The sequence below is a fragment of the Pelobates fuscus genome, chromosome 6 (genome assembly GCF_036172605.1).
Source record: "Pelobates fuscus isolate aPelFus1 chromosome 6, aPelFus1.pri, whole genome shotgun sequence".
Taxonomy (NCBI): Eukaryota; Metazoa; Chordata; class Amphibia; order Anura; family Pelobatidae; genus Pelobates; species Pelobates fuscus.
Genome location: NC_086322.1, coordinates 261,170,278 through 261,191,556, shown reverse-complemented (window position 1 = coordinate 261,191,556; position 21,279 = coordinate 261,170,278). Strand labels below are relative to the sequence as shown.

Here is a 21,279-nt window from a genome sequence, read left to right as displayed (position 1 = left end):
CATAAGAAAATAATAAAATAAAAATAAAAATAAATATGAAAATAAACATAAAAATAATAATAATAATAATAATAATAATAATAATAATAAAAATAAATATACAAATAAAAATAAATAAAAATACAAATAAATATAAACATAAAAGTAGAAATAAAAATAAAAATACAAATAAAAATCAATATAAAAAATAAATAATGAAAATGAAAATGGAAATAAATACAAGAATGAAAATAAAAAGTATAAATATAAAATAAAATAAAATAAAATAAATAAATAAATAAAAATAAAAATAAATATAAAAATAAATATACAAATAAATAAAGATAAAGATAAAGATAAAAATAAAGATAAAAATAAATGTAAAAATAAAGATAAAGATAAAGATAGAGATAGAGATAGACATAAAAATGAAATCGTGAAAAGTAAAGTAAGTTTTAACAACAAACCCAAGGACCCAAGCGTAAAGTAGAAGATAAAAAAACAAAAATACAAAGGCCAAGGTATGTAGAGACTGTGGATTACAGACTCTATAACAAAAGTACTGCCCACCCTACTAAAATACAGGAAGCAAGGTAGACATTGTTTGTTTAAACTGTCAATGGCTAGATATATGCAACATAGTGCCAAAAAAGTCTATATATGAGTATACAGTATAATGTCCATCAGTGGTGTATAGATGGCGTACACCAACGCCAAACGTGGTAAATATCACAACGATGCAGAGCCCAAGCAGATAATTGAACGGATGAATCAAATGGGCCAAACAAAACATGGTGATAAAAGGCAGAGGCAATAGACGGGTCCAGGCTTTGGTAAACATTAGTACAGGTGGGTTGAAAAAAATTTTTAACGGGTGTCCAAAAAAGCATGGAGGGAAACGTATTCGTTAAGGCCCCTGGGGTGTAGAGTGTCCAGTGTCTTGATCCAATATGCCTCACGTTGGAGCAGGATCCTAGATTGGTCACCCCCTCTGGAGAGAGGGGGGATGTGATCAATGGCTATAAATTTAAGAGTGGGCAGGCGGTGGTTCACCTCCAAGAAGTGTTTGGCCACCGGTTTGTCTGTCTTGCCATCCCTGAAAGCCATGTAAAAAATAATTTTAGTGGAGCGCTGATTCAATATAGATAAAAGAGATTGGGGTAAATAGATAGGAGACCTAACAACCTATATAATAAACGGCAGATGCATAAAAATAAAATAAACCCCTCTCTTAAAATGACTTGGAACTGACCTTATTTATACACTCAAATAGAGTAAAAAATACATTTATTGATAAAATGCAGACAAATATATCACAGAAAAGAAACAATAACTTTTGCGGATGAAAAATATGTCTATGAAAAAATAGCTAAAAAAACAGCCACATAAAAAATGATAATATTAAAGTCCAGACCTTATTTGAATGCTCGGCGTCCCGAGTTAGCAAAGATGAATACTGCTGAAAAAAATATCAAATAACGGTCCTCTTTATAATCCAGATGCTGGCTGATATCCGACCTCTCCAAACGCGTTTCTCCGCTTCGGCGGCTTTTTCAATGGTCCATTGAAAAAGCCGCCGAAGCGGAGAAACGCGTTTGGAGAGGTCGGATATCAGCCAGCATCTGGATTATAAAGAGGACCGTTATTTGATATTTTTTTCAGCAGTATTCATCTTTGCTAACTCGGGACGCCGAGCATTCAAATAAGGTCTGGACTTTAATATTATCATTTTTTATGTGGCTGTTTTTTTAGCTATTTTTTCATAGACATATTTTTCATCCGCAAAAGTTATTGTTTCTTTTCTGTGATATATTTGTCTGCATTTTATCAATAAATGTATTTTTTACTCTATTTGAGTGTATAAATAAGGTCAGTTCCAAGTCATTTTAAGAGAGGGGTTTATTTTATTTTTATGCATCCCTGAAAGCCGTCATGATTCCTGATCGATGGCCTCACATTCTGTCCCGTAGTGTAAGGTCGGTTTTCCCCACGTAGTATAGTCCACACGGACAAGATATTAAATAAACTACGTGGTTGGTAAGGCAAGTGATATGGTGTTTAATGAGATAACGCTTCCCTGAGTGTGGATGGGCGAACGAGGAACCTGTGAGCATATGGCCACAAGTGACACAATTGGTGCATTTAAAGCAACCTAATTTGGTGTGGGTTTTATGCGTCCCATATTGGGCAGGACTCTGAGGAACTGTGAAGTTGGGAGTGATCTCTTAAGTGCACCAGGATGGAAACTTGTGGCATGAAGGACAGTGTTGCGGTCCGAGCTTTTTAAAATAAAGTATATCCAATGGACTTGTGGGACCAATAGATTTCTACATCTAAAAATTGGATCTTCTCGATGTCGCAGCAGTGGCTCAAACGTACCGGGGAGTTAATCGTATTTACTCCCGTATTTACTCGTATTTGGATCATGGTCTCGAAGGATGAGGGAAGACCAGACCACAGCATGAAAATGTCATCCACATATAGACTGATATTTTGATAGAATGTACTTCTGTTCATATGAGTACATGTAACTATTTGCATAGTTCGGGGCTATGGCCGATCCCATCGCCGTCCCAGTTTGTTGAACATAAAAGAACTTCTCAAAACGGAAATAATTGTTGCTCAAAGTGAACTCAAGGCATTCAAGGAGAAACTCGATAGGAGGTCCCATGTATTGGTCAGACTGGATGAGAACCTGTCTCATAGCAACTTTTCCTTCTGTATGGGGTATGATTGTGTATAAATTCTTCACATCTACAGTTGCTAGAGTGATGGGGCCATCCGGAAGGGTAACTTGTTTGAGATGGGTGAGGAGATCCTGTGTGTCCTTGAGACACGTTGGTATCGATAGAGAGGGCATTTTGCAGTGATAGTCGATGCATTTAGCCAGCGGTTCCAATATTCCTCGTTTGGCGGAAACGATGGGACGCCCGGGGGGGTTCAAAGGGTCTTTATGTACCTTGAGTAAGGTGTACAGTAAAGGGATTTTGGGATGTAGATCAATTAGATAATTGGCGGTTTGATCATCAAGCCAGCCGGCCGTAACGCCCCTGTTAACCAATACTTGTAGTTTCTGTGTTATGGTCTTTGTGGGGTCAAATGCAATTTTCTTATACGTGATAGTGTCAGATAGTTGTCTGAGAATTTCTATGCGATAAGATTCATAATTCTGTAGAACAATCGCTCCGCCTTTATCGGCTGGTCTGATGGTAATATTTTTATCGCCAGATAAATATATATATATTAATAACAAAATACAGTTAGAATGAAATTACATATGAATATATAAAATTTATTTTAAATTTTGTTTCAATATTTTATTTATTAATTGTATTATTTTATTTATTATTGTAATTATACGTATATGAATATAATATATGTGTATATATCTATTATATATAAAATATATATACATATTATATATATGTAACGTCATTCTAAGTGTATTTTAATACTAATATATGTGCCTATATTAATATTAAAATACACTATGTATGACGTTACATATAGTATTCTAGCTACTACCACTATAACAATTCTATTAATCATTATTCAGCTTTAATAATTAGATTCCACAGAAATCATTGAGTGGACCATAATATATTCAGTGATGTGCAAAAAAGTAATGATGGTCCAGGCACTCAAGTTCAATCCAGTGGGCAGATTTATTGGAGCAAAATCGAAACAACGTTTTCGTCCACAACAGGTGTCAAGGTCCTGTTGTGGGCAGTAACTTTGTTTCGATTTTGCTCCAATAAATCTGCCCACTGGATTGAACTTGAGTGCCTGAACTTTGGCCAACCTCAGGCCTGGTTGCACCCTGCGATCCATATTGGTAAATACATAATATATTCAGTGGCGTTTGGGGACCAATGCATTTGATTTACTTATACAATGTTCCTTATCCCTATTGTGTAATAAGAGACTTATAAAGGATATCTGCCCCGTTGGTGAGTGGCATTTAATCGAGTTTAATGAGGGAAGTAACAATTTATGCAAAAATGTGGAACATAAGGATAATGAAAATGTCCTGTGGTTATCTTAAAAGATAATAAAAGAAACAGATGTTAGGAGAATGAAAATAAGAACAAGTCCTCAAAACTGGCAAGACCAACCTTACATTTTTATTGTTACCAGAACAGTGTTAATACATTTTTATTTTTAAGTTACACACTTCATTAAGACCATTAGGGATTTGGCTTTTGAAGAGATAGTGTGATTCATGTTTGGCAAGGGTAATATTATCATTACCTTTCTCTGGATTCAGTTTGCTATTTTTTTAATAACCAAGAATCAGCATCTTAGTTGGTGATATGTTTCACCAATATATTGTGTTCTACACTAGCGTTTAATAAAAAATATACCAAGTAAATGGTGGCACAATTAACAAAAGCAGTCATGTGGCAGGTTTGACCGTAGTACTCGATAATGTCTTTAAGGGAAACATAAAACAACAATGCCTTGCATTTGCCACATCTAAACATTTCTTGTAATTGGTTGACACAAGGGTGTTGGTGGCAGTGTCAAGTGGCTGTGTATCAGCATATCAGATAGACTAGACATCTTCTCTCTATAATCAAGCAGACTTACGTAATGACTTCATTGAGACTTGGGTAATCCAGCAATATTGGTCAAAATTTATATTAAGTACTGGACATGATTCAAGCCTCTGCCTTGGTTCCTATGCATCTTATATGGTTTTCTTCTTCTCCATCTAGTCATTTCAAAGTTAGGCAGTCCATTCTGTCCTTTCCTGTGCCCACCTATTTGCCTTTTTCAGAAGTTTTTTGGATATCCCTTTTGCAAGAAGAATTCTCGCAAGAGGTCTGCCTCTTTCTTAAAATCGTTCGTAGAACTATAGTTTCTGAAAGAGCAAAGTCAATGGCTGATAAATTGTCCAGGAGAAAAAATTGTTGGTGGGAATGGGTATTAACCATCCATGAGGCATTTATCCCCAGAACTTGGAACGTACGTTGAACTTATTAGTCTTTTTCCAGTGTTTGAATATATTGTGAAGGATCATAATTTTAAGTTCACCTAGTACTTTTTGGTTTCAAATAATTTTAAATAATTGTAAATATTTGTATATTTTGGTTTAAAACAGGCAATTTCCTGGTTATTTTTCCACAATTTAAAATTGCATGAATAAACTGTTATTGCCTTTTTATTTACAGACATATTTCTTATGGATGTCCTCTAAACATTGTGTCCAGATCTACATAAATGCTACAAGGTAAATATATGTCACTTTCACACAAATCTCACAAAATCACTCCAGAATGCAGGATGTGTTCCGCATGGAATAATTGAGTAATGTGTCTAATTTAAGTAGGGATTATGTTAATTTTCAGGGAAATATAGCAGTTAAAAAATTGTTAGAGAGCTGGGGGAGGAAAAACTCTTCTTGGTTGGGGTGCATAAGTGCCGCGAAAATGATCGTAGTTCCGGAGATTCTCTTTCTTTTCAGGGTCTTGCCAATCGACATCCCCGTAACCATCTTAATGCAGTTTCAATGTATGTTGAATGCTCACATATGAAAGAGGAAACCACCTAGGGTCTCTCTTGGTGCAAGCATCAGCTTGAGTATGGGAGGTGGGGGAGTGGAAGCACCAAATATCACCAAATATTACTTAGCCATTATTCTGGTGCAGACAGCTAGACTTATGACTTCTCCACAAATCCCTCTATGGCACAGACTTGAATCATCAACTGGTGTGGGTTTCCACCCACTCCCAACCCCAACAATCACACCAGCTTACAGCAACTAAAATATCCCTTCGCACCTGGTTGAAATGGTGACCAAACCCATGATCATGTATGCCTCCTTACATAGCTTAACATACCAGACGAGTGACTTAGCACTGGACCAGTAGACACAGAGCGGTATTACGAAAGTGATAGAATTGCTAGATGACGGAGGTATAAAACAGTTCCCTAAATTGCAACCAGCTTACCAGCTGCCTGGCAGAGAGCTGTTCACATATTTACATGTAAAACAAATCCTTGAACGGTCAGGCTTGCTAGGAGGCGGTACCTCCAGATTATGTGCATTTGACACACTATGCTTGGGTCTTCCGACTCAAAACCACTCTCCCTGTGCTACCGACGATTACTCAAAGTGGACAGACCTGCCAAACTGGGCTACATGGGGCAATGGGTAAAAGAGCTGCACTGCAACATTGGCTTGCAGCAATGACCCAGGTCAAGAGGGCCATGCACTGCCTAGACCACGTAGAGGCGGCATAGAAATTGTGGATGAGGTGGTACCTCACTCCCCAAAGGTTTGCTCACATATACCCCGACACCTAACAAATTTACTGGAGGTGCTGCAAAGACATAGGCACATGAGTCATTGCATCAGGACTGCCCCATAGGAAAGCATTGAATCAATGACTAATTAAGACTTTGGCCAGTGAGAGAGCTCAGTGACCTAATGCATCATTAGTAGAATCTGTTTGACCCTTGTGGGTCATGGGTTCAAATCCCAGCAGTTTTGACTCAGCCCTTCATCTTTCTGAGGTAGATTAAATGAGTACCAATACATTGGGCAATAGTAACATCCCCTGGATGTTGGAAACCAAAACAATTATAATGTAACTTCCCAGGTTAAATTCTTTGTTATTATTTATTTAATATTTTATTAGGAGTCCATTAGGTCAGAAAGTGTGTCTCACAAAGAAAGGAGGTTGAGTGAAATGTCAAGGGTTTTTCCAAGCTAGTAGTTTTAATGTAACAACTTCAACTGGCTTAGTTTTTGCTTTCAGTTAATTAGAGTTCTGGTAGAAAAAAAAAACAAACATCTCATTATTTATAAAAGTTATGAAGCTTTGTTGAAATTATTTTTATTGAAATAAAGAATGAATAGAAATAAAGATATGAAAGATATGAGAGTGGAAAACAGAAGGTAAATGATACATTTAAAACAAAATCACATTTTAATTGTCTTCTTGGTGTTTTTTTAGCTAGTGAGAATACATTAAAAGTTAAGAATACAAACAGTAAATCGTGGTCACTGACTAAACAATGCATAGATAACAATTAAAGAATGGACGAAAAAAAAGACTGAAAAAAATAAAATATGAAAAGATCAAAATATGTGAGTTTCATAAAATATGTAAACATGCTTGAACTTCACTTTACATTGGCAGAAGCTGACGTCTTCATAAATGATATACCATATTTTATAGCCACGGGTTACAGATATAAGCAAACTATGAAAGCATCTCTGGTTCTGAAAGTAAAAACCTCAACTTGGGCATTTTGTAGCTAGGGCAAGACACATAGCCAGGGGTGGTAACTTTCACTTGACCTATAAATCACACTAAGACTTGATGAAAATGGCATGTACTAATGCTAGGTTAATCCCAGTAACTTTCAATGTGAAATGCATTGCTTCCTATATTAACAGATCCACATTGTTACATGTGATTAGTGTTTGGAAGTCTAAGTTGAGTTTACAACCAGTGTACAAACAGCTCTCTGGTAATCATTTCATTGATATGACTGTACAAACAAATGAGTCTTAAAGAAAAGAGAGTTTGCCTATGACAAAGAAAAGGATTCTTTCAGACATTCACTAGAGGCACTTTTGAGTCCCTAACTGAATTTTACTCGGGGAAACGATGTTGGACGTCATCATGCCTTGCATGAGGATGCCAAAGTTCTTCAAATTTCACATAGGGAAGCATTAATTCAATGCTTTGATTTGGGTAAGCGTTAATATGCCTGCAGTGCTTGTGAGCATGTGCAGGGAGGAGTACATGAGAGAGACCAAGCACTGGCAAGAGATAAGTCTAAAAAAGGTGTTTTAACCCATTAATCGACCACTGGGGGGGAAGACCTACAAAATTAAGTACAGGGACACTAACATTTTAGGAATACAGGTTTGTGTTCTTAGCGCTCTAGTGTTGCTTTAAAGAGCACATTTTATATCCACAAGCATAATTATATGGCATTAGAATAATCCAGCAACAAGTGGGTGTGCTCTGTGCTCTCACAATTAGCCTCTATTATTCCAGGCTGGTGAGGTAGCTCACTAGATGCATCATCAGTAGAATCGGTTCAATCCTTGGGTCACAGGTTTGAATCCATTTTATATCCACAAGCATAATTATATGGCATTAGAATAATCCAGCAACAAGTGGGTGTGCTCTGTGCTCTCACAATTAGCCTCTATTATTCCAGGCAGTGGCGGCTATAGACTTGGCGAGGCCTTAGGCGAGACTCATACATGAGGCCCCCACTAACACCATTATTGAAAAAATAGCAGTTGATTTGTGTGTATAAGAAGCTGTAGATATATTGAAGACTGGATATAGAGAGCTAGTCTATGTATACATTGTTGCATCGTCTACCTCTGTGTGCCTGAGAATGTGTGTCTGTCAGTGAGTATCCTTGTATATGTATGTATGTTTCTCTGAGCATGTGTATGTTTGTGTACTGCCTGTGGCCTTTGGCACTGAGTTTATGGCGGAGCTATTTTATGACAGTGTATAATTATTGCCTTCAGGGGGTGACAGGGTGAGTAAAGGGGTAACTGTGGCAGGGTGAGTGGAAAAGAGCAGGAGCCAAAGTGTATGGAGGTGGGTGCCAGAGTGTTGAGGGTTGACAGTGAGAATGAAGGGAGGTGCCCGAGTGCGGAGAGTGGTGCCCGTGTGTGCGGAGGGAGAGACCGTGTGTATGGAGGGGTATCAGTGTGCCTAGAGAGTGGTGACAGAGTGTGTGTGGGAAATGACATACTGTGAGGGATGGTGACAGAGTATGAGGGTTACATTAGTAAAGGGGTGTGACAGCGTGAGAGGGGGTGTGACATAGTGAAGGTGGGTAACCGAGTAAGAGGGGGTGTGACATAGTGAAGGTGGGTAACCGAGTAAGAGGGGGTGTGACATAGTGAAGGTGGGTAACCGAGTAAGAGGGGGGCTGACAGAGTGTGGTGGGGGGCTGACAGAGTGTGGTGGGGGGCTGACAGAGTGTGGTGGGGGGCTGACAGAGTGTGGTGGGGGGCTGACAGAGTGTGGTGGGGGCTGACAGAGTGTGGTGGGGGGCTGACAGAGTGTGGTGGGGGGCTGACAGAGTGTGGTGGGGGGCTGACAGAGTGTGGTGTGGGGTGACAATTTGGTGTGGGGTGACAATTTGGTGTGGGGTGACAATTTGGTGTGGGGTGATAATTTGGTGTGGGGTGACAATTTGGTGTGGGGTGACAATTTGAGGTGGGGTGACAATTTGAGGTGGAGTGACAATGTGAGGTGGAGTGACAATTTGAGGTGGAGTGACATGGTGAGAGGGGATGAGAGGGAGGTGACAGGTGGGGTGGCATGGTGAGAATGGGTGAGGAAGGTGACAGGTGGGGTGGCAGGGTGAGAGGGGGTGACAGGTGGGGTGACAGATGGGTTTGCTGGGTGATATGTGGGGTGGCAGGGTGAGGGGGTGACAGGTGGGGTGGCATGGTGAGAATGGGTGAGGAAGGTGACAGGTGGGGTGGCAGGGTGAGAGGGGGTGACAGGTGGGGTGACAGATGGGTTTGCTGGGTGATATGTGGGGTGGCAGGGTGAGGGGGTGACAGGTGGGGTGGTTGCAGGGTGAGGGGTGTGACAGGGTGAGGGGGGTGACAGGTGGGGTGGTAGGGTGAGGGGGGGTGACAGGGTGAGTGACAGCGTAAGGGGGGTGACAGTGGGGGGGTCACAGGGTGGGTGACAGAGTAAGAGGGGGTGACAGTGGGGGGGGTCACAGGGTGGGTGACAGAGTAAGAGGGGGTGACATGGTGAGAGGAGGTGACAGTGGGTTGGCATGGTGAGAGGGGGTGACAGGGGGGTGGCAGGGTGAGGGGGTGACAAAGTGAGGGGGTGACAGGTGGGTGGCAGGGGGAGGGAGGTGAAAGTGTGAGGTGGTGTGATTGGTTTAGGAGGGTGACAGGTGGGGTGGCTGGGTGGGGAGAGTGACAGGTGGGGTGGCTGAGTGAGGGGGGTGACAGGTGGGGTGGCTGAGTGAGGGGGGGTGACAGGTGGGGTGGCTGGGTGAGGGGGGGCAGATCGGGCAACAGGGTGAGGGGGTGGCAGGGTGGCAGATGGGGTGACAGGGTGAGGTGGTGATAGGTGGGGTGGCTGATTGAGGGGGGTGACAGGGTTACAGATGGGGTGACTGGGTGAGGGGGTGGCAGATGGGGTGACAGGTGGGGTGGTTGCAGGGTGAGTGGTGTGACAGGGTGAGGGGGGTGACAGGTGGGGTGGTAGGGTGAGGGGACAGCATAAGGGGGTGACAGTGGGGGGTCACAGGGTGGGTGACAAAGTAAGAGGGGGTGACATGGTGAGAGGAGGTGACAGGGGGTTGGCATGGTGAGAGGGGGTGATGGGGGTGGCAGGGTGACAAAGTGAGGGGGTAACAGGTGGGGTGGCAGGGTGAGGGGGTGACAAAGTGAGGGGGTGTGACTGGTTTAGAAGGGTGACAGGTGGAGTGGCTGGGTGGGGAGAGTGACAAGTGGGGTGGCTGAGTGAGGAGGGGTGACAGGTGGGGTGTCTGGGTGACAGATGGGGTGACTGGGTGAGGGATGTGGCAGATGGGGCGACAGGGTGAGGGGGTGGCAGATGGGGTGACAGGGTGAGGGGGTGATAGGTGGGGTGACAGGTGGGGTGGCCGGGTTACAGATGGGGTTACTGGGTGAGGGGGTGGCAGATGGGGTGACGGGGTGAGGGGGTGACAGATGGGGTGGCAGGGTGACAGATGGGGTGACTGGGTGAGGGGGTGACAGGGTGGCAAATGGGGTGACAGGGTGAGGGGGGTGACAGGTGGGGTGGCAGATGGGGTGACAGGTGGGGTGGCATGGTGACAGATGGGGTGACTGGGTGAGCGGGTGGCAGGGTGGGGTGACAGGGTGAGGGGGGTGGCAGATGGGGTGACAGGGTGACATATGGGGTGGCAGGGTGACAGATGGGGTGGCAGGGTGACAGATGGGGTGACTGGGTGAGGGGGTGGCAGATGTGGTGACAGGGTGAGGGGTGGCAGATGGGGTGACAGGTGGGGTGGCAGGGAGAGGGGGTGACAGGTGGGGTGGCAGGGAGAGGGGGTGACAGGTGGGGTGGCAGGGTGAGGGGGTGGCAGATGGGGTGACAGGGTGAGGCGGGTGACAGATAGGGTGACAGGTGGGGTGGCATGGTGACAGATGGGGTGACTGGGTGAGGGGGTGGCAGATGGGGTGGCAGGGTGAGAGATGGGGTGACTGGGTGAGGGGGTGACAGGTGGGGTGGCAGATGGGGTGACTGGGTGAGGGGGGTGACAGGTGGGGTGACAGGGTGAGGGGGTGGCAGAGGGGGTGACAGGGTGGGGTGGCAGGTACCTTTTTCCCTGGTAGTCCAGTGGTGGCAGACTCCCTGGTGGTCCAGTGGGCTCTGCGATCTGCACATGGTGAAGGTCTCGCGATCTTCAGTCAGAGCGTTGCCGTGGTAACCCGCGGCAACGCTCTGATTAGCTAGAGATCGCGAGACACTTCAGTCTGCAGCTCACACCCGGCAGAGCTGCAGACTGAAGGCTGGCTCTCCCGGTCAGACTGACAGGAGGGGCCTCGCACCCGGCGGCATACAGGGGAAGCCGCCGGGCCCCCTCCTGTGTCGGGTCCTTAAGGACCCGACATGTCAGTCTGCCCTACGGCGGTTTAGGCGGCCGCGAGGCCCCACACAGCGTGAGGCCTTAGGCGGCCGCCTAAACCGCCTAATTAGAGAGCCGCCTCTGATTCCAGGCTGGTGAGGTAGCTCACTAGATGCATCATCAGTAGAATCTGTTCAATCCTTGGGTCACAGGTTTGAATCCCGGCAGGGCTGACTCAGCCCCTCCAAGGTAGATAAAATGGGTTCCACTAAATTGGGTAATAGTAACATCCCTAGGACGTACTTGAAAACCATCCCTAGGACGTACTTGAAAACCAGAGTAATCTGAATGTACCGTCCCTTGTTAAATGCTTTGTTATTATTTCCATCCCTTTTTATTTCTAAAATTAGCTTTTGTCCTTGTCACTATCTCTATTCTCTAAGTTCTCCATGGATCTTTTCCAGTAGTTTAGTAACATTCTGTACTGTCCTGTGTTGCTCATAGAGGGCTGGGTCCAAAGGCCACTGGCAAATGAATATTAACTAATTTTACTAGACATATCATAGAAAGGTTTCCTTAGGACACTTGTGCATATTACATCCCAATATTAAATTAATTCAAATTTAAAACCTAAGCAGCTGAACTGCAGGCATTGCTGATTTTAGAGAATTTTTCCATTTCAGCTATTTTGTCCTTAAATTAGATATTCACTTTGAATTCTCACTTTAGTGAATAATCCTGTATATTTATGGAGAGAAATAAAACAGGGTACAAGAGAATACTGTGAATGAACAACAGCTCAAATAGCCTGCCCCTTGGTGGGTCTCTGCTCAGATCTTAAGCTGGTTTTAGGTCATCTTGTGTCATTACAAAAGAATCAGGGCCATTTGAATTTTAGACTGATCCCACCCAAAAGGGCAGCCCAAATCCGAAATGCAGGCTGGGTTTCTCTGCTCAAGAGATACAGCAACCCCACACGATCGTTTCAACCTTGTTAGGCATCATCAGTGAGGTATAGCCGATATCTCTCTAGGCACCGTGAGCAAGGGGTCCACTTCTGGATTACCCTTTGAATTTAGGGAGAGCATAAAAACTGTGTGCAAGAGAATACTGAAAACCCTGTGTATTTATTAGAAAACAACAACAACAACAAATAAATTTGAAGACAAAACATGAACTTTGAAGGAAGAAAAGCAAAAGTATCGGAGATAAGTCTTTTCTAAACAGAGTATTAAATTAATGAACATAATTCAAATCCCATATAACAAACAATCTACATCTGTTCCTGTCCTGTTAGATTCAGGTCAATGATCTTTCTGATCTAACATTTAATTTATAAGAGATTAACCAGGTTGAACCTAGCCAGAGATAGCATTCAAGTTCAGTATCTTTTTTATTTTTTTCGTAATTTCAATAGGTCATTAGTTTTAGTGACGAGATTTGCTAAGCTAAAACAAATACATGACAGAGCCACGTTAATGACCTTTCCAAAATGTATTAATCTGCTTTGTATGGTTTAGCCATGTGCATATGCTACATTTAATTAATTTTTTTATAATTTTATTTTTATTAGGTAGTGCAATCCTATAAATGCAGATAAAATATATCAAAGACACATTTAACAGACGAAAATCATACCATGTACCAGCTCTTGCTAATGCAGTTATCAAACTAAGAATATTAGCAAAATGAAAAACAGATGAAACAAGTAAATACGAATTTGAACATATTAAATCGTATAAAAAGTGAATATTGATACTGTCCTCCAGGTATCGTATGATAAAAATCACTGGAAATGGAAAACATCTGTATAGAGCCCTTATCGAAAACTTGGGCTCAGCAGTATAACTAGGAATGAGTGGCCCCCCTCAGGGCTTTCATCACTTGAATAGAATGTGAGGCAGGCTGAATGTGATTGTGTGTAAGAACTGGCTGAGTGTAATTGCATACATAAATGCCAATATAGAAACTGACCCAATGATTGTGAAATAAGTTGTATAGTGTTTGCAATAGTGCTTTGTGCAGAACAGCCTGATATTGTGTGTAGTTGTGTAAGTACCAGTGTTTGAAGGGTTCAGGTTTGAAGCCTTTAAAAGCTCCATCTACTTTTAAACTCTCAGCAGGTCTGTGCAGGAACAAAGACAGGATTATGCCGATAAAGGCTCAGCTGTTCACTGCACAAGATCATCAGGTTTGACTTGGGAAGGTGATTAAGGAATGCAGGTTGGTGAGAGATTATACGAGGGATGAGAAAAGTGAAACATTGGACTCAGTCGCCCATGGGAGTCCTTCCTTGAATCAACTTAGACTAAACTACTAACATAGGTCTGATAGACCCCGGTTTTGGAGGTGTCTGGGTGCCACCCGGTACCTCTCTGTCGGTGAACCCCTTTTCTTCTGATTCCCTCTCTCTTATAATTTCCTGATGGGAATATCCCCAGAATGGAAAAATGATTGAGGAGTGCATAACATAGAGATGATACATGATCCCTTATAGATAGTAGACAACCATCTGGTGCCTAAGATATCCACTACGCACTAAGCAGACCGGTCTAATGATATACACTCGTAACAACTACATAAATGGTTGGATGCAATAAAACGAACGTGCATGTATTTAACTCGATGCAGTGTATGTCTTCTCATCCTGTATTCTGTGTAACTGCACTGTAACCACTTAACCCTCTTTTACAAATATGGATCGTAATGACACCAATGTCGATAACCATTTTACTGTCATTGTACACTGCATTATCTACTGCTAAAGTCTAAATAAAGAATAAAAAAAAAAAAAAAACTCAGTTGCAATCCTGGCCAGTGAGACATCGAGGCAGCTGCTGGTGAATGTGCATGCTGTATGGGTCAGTAAGCGTGTGTCATTGACTGTGTGCGCATGGGTCAATGTGTGGATCAGGGTTTTTGTGTGTGTGCATGTGGGTCAGTGTGTGTTTTATGTATGGGTCAGTATCTAGTTCAGCATGTGTCTCATTAGATCATTGTTTGTTTGTGTGTTTCAGTGAGCTTGTTTGTATATGAGGGTCAGTCTGTATGTGCCAATAAGTATCTGTATGGGTCAGGGTGTGTCAGTGAATGTGTGTCTTTATGGGTCAGTCTCTGTGTGTGTTTGTGTGAATATGTCAGTGAGTGTGTGTGTAGCTGAGTATGATAGAGAGGGAAGTTGGTGACTGAGATTGTGAGGTTGGTTTAGTGTGACTGTGTGGAATTATCTGAACGTAAGTTTCTTGTGTGTAATGTTATCACAAAAAATAATGTATTACAGTGCTCTCATGTCTGTGAGTGCTTAAAGTGCTCCATTAGGTAATTTATTTTTCCAAATACTTTCATTAGTCCCTGGCCCTATCTTATATCTACGAAAGCCTTATGTCTATCCCACGCATGCTTAAGCTCTCTCACTGTGTTAGCATCTACCAGTGCAGCTCGAAGGGTATTCTATGCTTCCACTACCCTTTCAGTAAAGTAATACTTCCTGATGTTACATTTAAACCTTTGTCCACTCTAATTTAAGTCTATGTCCTCTTGTTGTGGTAGTTTTTCTTCTTTTAAAAATACTCTCCTCCTTTACTGTAATACTTACATTAAATATGATTTTCTATTTCTCCCAAGAAATGCAATATGATCAAGACAAGGAACCTTGAAGAGGTGTACTTGTAAATGTATGAATTGATGATTGTATTGAACCATTTGTTAAATGTGAGATAATTCTATAGTACTTTGTGTACATGTAGGGTAAGTGTGACAGTATGTGCTTCTGTTCATAGGTGTGGTCTCATGCTGCTGATGATCATTAACCTGGCAGTGTGGGTGATTGCTGTTACAGAGGAATCCAAACACCACACTGTTGAATTAGGACGATATCTAGCACAAAATGGAACAGAAGAAAGTGAAAACAGTAGCCATGGTATGTTTCCTCCATTCAATCTATATTAATGAAATATACATACGGCGGTAAAAAGAACTGTAATTTTCAGTATAGCTGGCACAATGTTTATGCACAATTTCACTCTTTGGGGGGCTGTAGGGGGGAGTGTGAGCAGGGTTCTAGTCAGAAAAATAAAGTATGTCTACTGTTCTGACTAATGTTTTCAGCAGGGAAAGAAGAGGAAGAAATAATAAAGCTAAGCAAGGTTATTCACTAAAATGAGAATTCAAAGTAAATTCAAGGTGAAATGTAAATTCAAGGCAAAAATAGCCAACCTGGAACAAATGTCAGCTATGTATCTTGTTTGACTACTTTGGCCTTAAATGTTTAAATTCACCTTGAATTCAAGTCTCACTTTACTGAATAACCCTGTGAATTTCACACTTTAGGCCAACATTGCCAATTTAAAAGCATTCTCCTAGTCAGTTCTGTATTCAGTTTGGCTACTTTGGCCTTACGTTTAAATTAGTTCACTTGGAATTTTTAGCAAGAATTATAGGCCGCCATTATAGGCCGCAAAGCAGTGAGCTGGGGCCATGTCTACACAACTGCTCACAGGAGTAAAAGTGTAAATTATCGATATAATTAAGCTTATATGTATTGGTACCTCCAACAAAAATCAGTAAAAACATGCTGTACAGCAGAGATTAATCCACACAAAGTTTTGTTAGGTGGCAGGGGGAGGCGGTAGTGTAGGCGGTAGTGTAGGACCTGCCAAGAATGGGGTACTTTGATGCAGTTGGCAGGCTTATGCAATGTATGATCATATAATGTAACCAACCCCCCATTATTTTTACCTATGTGAGGTGTTTTTAAGTAGTACTATTTGGGATGTGAAATCACTGTTTAGTTGATGCAGTTGACAGGCTTATGCAATGTGTGATCATGTAATGTAACCAACCCCCCATTATTTTTAACTAGGTGAGGTGTTTTTAAATAGTACTATTTGGGATTTGAAATCATTGTTTAGTTGATAAGCGAGTGCACTGGTTTGTGTATTTTATATATATATATCTATATATATATATGTATGTATTAAGGCAATTTGCCTGGATTTGTGGGAGGGGCTGGTTTGCTACCTCGAGCCTACTTAAGGCACTCCCCTTACCTTGCTCCTTACCCTTCGAGGTCAGAGTTGAATGAGGATCCACTTCCGGGTTCTCTCAGACGCCATCTTGGTTTTCTTACCCACAAGTTTTTCTGCAGCAAGCTGTGTCCAGGAATCCTCTTGCAGGCCTTGTCCGTCCAGCTTCTTACCCGGGTCTTTGTCGTAGATCGCGTCCCAGGGACTCCTAAACCGTAAGTCACACCTACCTGTCACACCAGGATCGGTTCCCACGGCGCACGGTACAGCACGGGTCCTCGCTTTACGGTTTTCTCTGCACAGTCGCATTTCAAAGCCTTTTTCGCGGCTTCATTTCTTACAAATTGTTTGGCTAAATTATGCGTATTAGAGAAGCGATCAATTCGCACAAACTGTTTTTCCTTGCTTCATTTAAACGATTGTCATTTCGGTTTGTGTTTTCTGGTCGGCACTTATTCATAGTATATTTTATGCACGATTGCTGTTCGCATTCAAATGCATACGGTTAAGCTATTCATGCTAACTTCTGTTTCCCTTCATACTAAGATTCGGTCATTCTGCTATGTATTCACATAGATCTTTTTTGTGAGTTACATTTCATCATTTCATGTATTTACATTTGGTTAAAAAGTTGCTTGGTTAAATAGACAGACCATTTTTCATGCTATTTTTAAGGTATCATTTATTACATCAAGGGTATGAAACCAGCTAACATTTCTGTATAGACCATTGGACTCCCACGCTTACTGGAGTTTTTTTTTTTTTTTTTAAATTATCCATTTCATTACAATTAAATCAGTCTACTGATCCAACCAATCATACGTTTCCTGCACAGTAATATACATATATATATAACTTACATTTTATGTTCCCCTTACTCACCATTATTATATAACACATATGTTGTTGGTACATAGGCCACGGCCTCCCTCAGATATCTTATTAAAGCCATGCCAACATTTCTGAGTAACACATATCTATTGCATAGTATCAACATTTTATTTGCAATCATACGCAAGCAAACCTTAAAACATTGCTGCCACAGGCTATAAGTCTGTTTTCTTTCCAACACTCATCATACTACTTCTTTTACCCATTTCGGGCTGTCAAGCTTATATATATTTGCTCCACACGGGTTTTTCCTGTGAATTTGTCATACTACCAAGTACGTACACCTGCTCATATGGTATTTCTACCATACATTTCATTTCATCCCCCTAGGTTAGAGTGCTGGCAATAGGGTCACAGGCATCCCGATAGGTATTTACCCCTTCTTGGCAATCGCCATCAGTTAGTGGTCCCGCGAGGCCAACACCCCACCTCAAACGTTTCAGAGGCAAACACCCATCGGCCCACACATTAGCTAGCCGCCTCGCATGTTGCATAGAGAGGGCCTCACCTGCCACTCCCTTCCCCTGTTTTCTGTCTTACCGAGAGGCCTAAAACTCCTGCCACTGCGACGAGTGGCCTCAATAACCCCTCGCGCCAACGCATAGATAGAGCCTCTCAAGCCGCTTGGCAATTATCAGGGCCTCATCTGTCACCAAACAAGTATAATGTTTTCACCATCCGGCCTAGCTAGCCTGCCAGTACAATTTAGTGGTTTCCTATACTAATTAATTGTTTTGTTTATAGTATGTCTCAGGAAGGGGTAGAGGATTTCTCGCTGCCTAGCACCCCGGCTAGAGCTGTCACTCCCACACAAGGAGGAGAGCTAGCCAGTCCAGCATTGATCAGATCCTGGACGATCCCACGTATAACCACGGAATTGAGGAGACGACAAATCCCCTACCCCGCTACAGCAAGGAAAGCAGAACTTTTCAAACTGCTACGCACATCTACAAATAACATGGATGCCGGGGAAGGACCTAGCCAGTCCAACCCAGGAGATATACATGCCATGTTATCCTCACTCATGGCGTCCATGAGCAAGGTCAACTCCAGGCTGGAGAAACTTGAGTTGGTCACCATGGCCCTAACTCTAGCAGGGCCACCCGCTGCTGCTTCACAAGCACCAGCTGACTTGCCATTAGTTGCTCCAGCCATCACCCTGGATGACCAGGAAGTTAGCCCGGCTCATATGATACCTGAGTATATAAAAAGGGATATTCTGGAAGGTAAAGACGTCAACCTGGCTTCCCTGTTGATTGCCTACCAGGATATTGTTGAGAATAAAACGTATGCTTATGATGATGTATCTGTTGTTGTCAGGTCTAGGGATGCCCGCCTAAACAGGAAACTGACTATCCCTAAATTTGTACTAGCTTTTGGTATTTACAGGGATGTCATCTGTGCGGTCTATCCCAACAGAAGAGAGGAGTTTGATCTCTATATGCACAAGCTGGTAGACCTGGGCAACAAATATGGTGGTTCAGCCTTCTATGACTACCATAGGTCTTTTTCTGCAAAAGTGTCTGGAGCCTTCTACCAGTACGGAACACGATCCAACTGGGGAAGGATTGATACCGTCATTTTTTGCAGACACTTTGCAGGTCTAAGGACACCGGCTTGTGCATACTGCTCCTCCACAGCCCATACTACAAACTTTTGTCCCAACACGGCGGACGAACATGCCTCCACGCAAGGAGCTAGTTCCTCTGGGGTTCCAGAGAAGTTGTCACGAGACAAACTGGGACGCCCAATCAAGTTTCTGGGCAAGTCCCAGATATGTAATAATTTTAATGTTGGGTCTTGTAATTACAGTGGATGTAGACTATTGCATGTCTGTTCAAAATGTTTTAGGGCACATGCAAAGACCATGTGTCCAAATAAAATGTATTCCAAGCCTTACCTAACGTCCATTAATATGCCAGTATTCACTGCATTTATGTCTCACCACCCATCTAGACACCTAATAGACTTTCTTATCTCTGGTTTAACAGAAGGCTTCCATACAGGTATCCTACACTTACCAGTCAGAACTCTGGAATGCCCTAATCTATAATCCGCCCAACACAACCCCACAGCGGTTGACACCCTCATAGCTCAAGAAGTGGCTGAAGGCTTCGTATTGGGGCCTTTCAAAACTCCCCCATTCACAGAATGGCGCACTAACCCCATTGGTATTGTCACAGGGAAATCCTCCCAAAAATAGAGACCCATCATTGACTTATCGGCACCCCACTCATCGGCCAACCCCAGTCTTAATTCCCTCATCCCCTTTGAGGAATTCTCCCTGCAATACACCACCATTGTTCACGCCATTACTGTTATCATACAAGCAGGGGTTGGAGCCTGGCACAGTAAGACCGACATTACCAACGCCTTTAGATTACTACCAATCCACCCCACACTGTGGCACCTGCATGGCATCAAGTGGTCCGGGAACTACAATTTTTCTCCCGGTTAACCTTTGGGTCCAAAAGTAGCCCAGCTATTTTTGACACATTTGCCGAAGCATTATGCTGGTTACTATTGAACATAGCAAGATGCCCTACGGTATTACATTACCTGGACGATTTCCTACTGGTCGAGGAGAACACTTCCCCTCCTACTAGTCTCAAAGCTACCACTAAGCTATTTGAGCAACTAGGTGTACCTATCTCCCCTAAGAAAATAGAGGGGCCAGACACGGTTATCACTTTTCTGGGTATCCAATTAGACTCCGCCACAATGCAAGCGAGCCTACCACACGATAAGATGAATATTGAATATAAGGTATGAATATAAGGTGAATATTCTCACTTACATAAACAGCTACCTTCAGCTCGGTACTGGCAACCACAAAGAGCTACAGTCTCTGCTGGGATCACTAAATTTTGCTATGCGCATCATACCTCAAGGCCGCTCCTTTATATCACGACTATTGCATCTATTTCCACTTTTCCTACATGACACGCACAGGTTGTCCTTAGATACCCAAGCTACGGCAGATCTAAACATGTGGAAGAGATTTTTATCCACTTGGAATGGTAAAAGTATGTTCCTCCCTCAATTGACTGACTCATCTCCCACCATTTGGTCAGATGCGGCATCTACCACTGGTTTTGCAGCAATTTATGGGAACGAATGGCTTTGGGGCAGCTGAACTTCAGCAGTTCAGGATTTGGAAGTTTTTTTTGAGATTCATCCCATCGTGGCGGCTGCTGTAGCATGGGGTCATTTATGGGCAAACATGCCAGTTCGTTGCTACTCAGATAACCAGGCAACCTGTCACATCATCAACAAAGGTCGTTCCAAATCCCTTACGATCATGAGATTTCTGAGGAAACTCACTTGGTTGACAGCTTGTCATATTTTTTTCCTATGTTGTTTCCATGTTCCAGGTGTATGTAACACAGCTGCTGACAATTTGTCTCGGTTTAAATTTCAGGCGTTTCATCAAGCACTCCCGTCAGCGGCGCCCACAGCCACCATCACTCCAACATTTCAACAACTCATACTGGACTAGAAACCATCATGCAGCATAGCAGGACATTGTCTCAATTGGCACTTCCAAACAATACACACAAAACATACAACAGAGCTTTCACACTATTCAAAAGATTCCTTCTGGAACAAAACAACATGCAACCATTTGTTATGACATCTTTTTGGGGGTTTGCTTCTTTTTGCCACCTTAAACTTAAAATGTCATATAACACCATCAAACTTTATCTCACTGGCATTCAACACCACATGCTAATCTTACACCCAAATAACAACAGTTTCATGGCCTCTCACCAAATTAAGACCATACTCAGAGGTATTCAAAAATCAG

General features: G+C 42.6%; 2 protein-coding genes across 2 annotated transcripts in view; one reads left to right on the top strand and one right to left on the bottom strand.

The window, feature by feature from the left end:
* USH1G (USH1 protein network component sans) overlaps positions 1–21,279 on the bottom strand; it is a 784,266-nt gene that overhangs the window by 440,098 nt on the left and 322,889 nt on the right. The gene's annotated exons all lie outside the window — the stretch shown is intronic.
* The window catches only part of LOC134614833 (proton channel OTOP2-like), a 63,191-nt gene that overhangs the window by 4,644 nt on the left and 37,268 nt on the right, over positions 1–21,279 (top strand). Inside the window, exons 3-4 of the mRNA XM_063459050.1 lie at positions 5,154–5,212; positions 15,336–15,475. Of these exons, the coding sequence (XP_063315120.1) occupies positions 5,154–5,212; positions 15,336–15,475 (199 nt within the window). The remainder of the gene's footprint in view (positions 1–5,153; positions 5,213–15,335; positions 15,476–21,279) is intronic.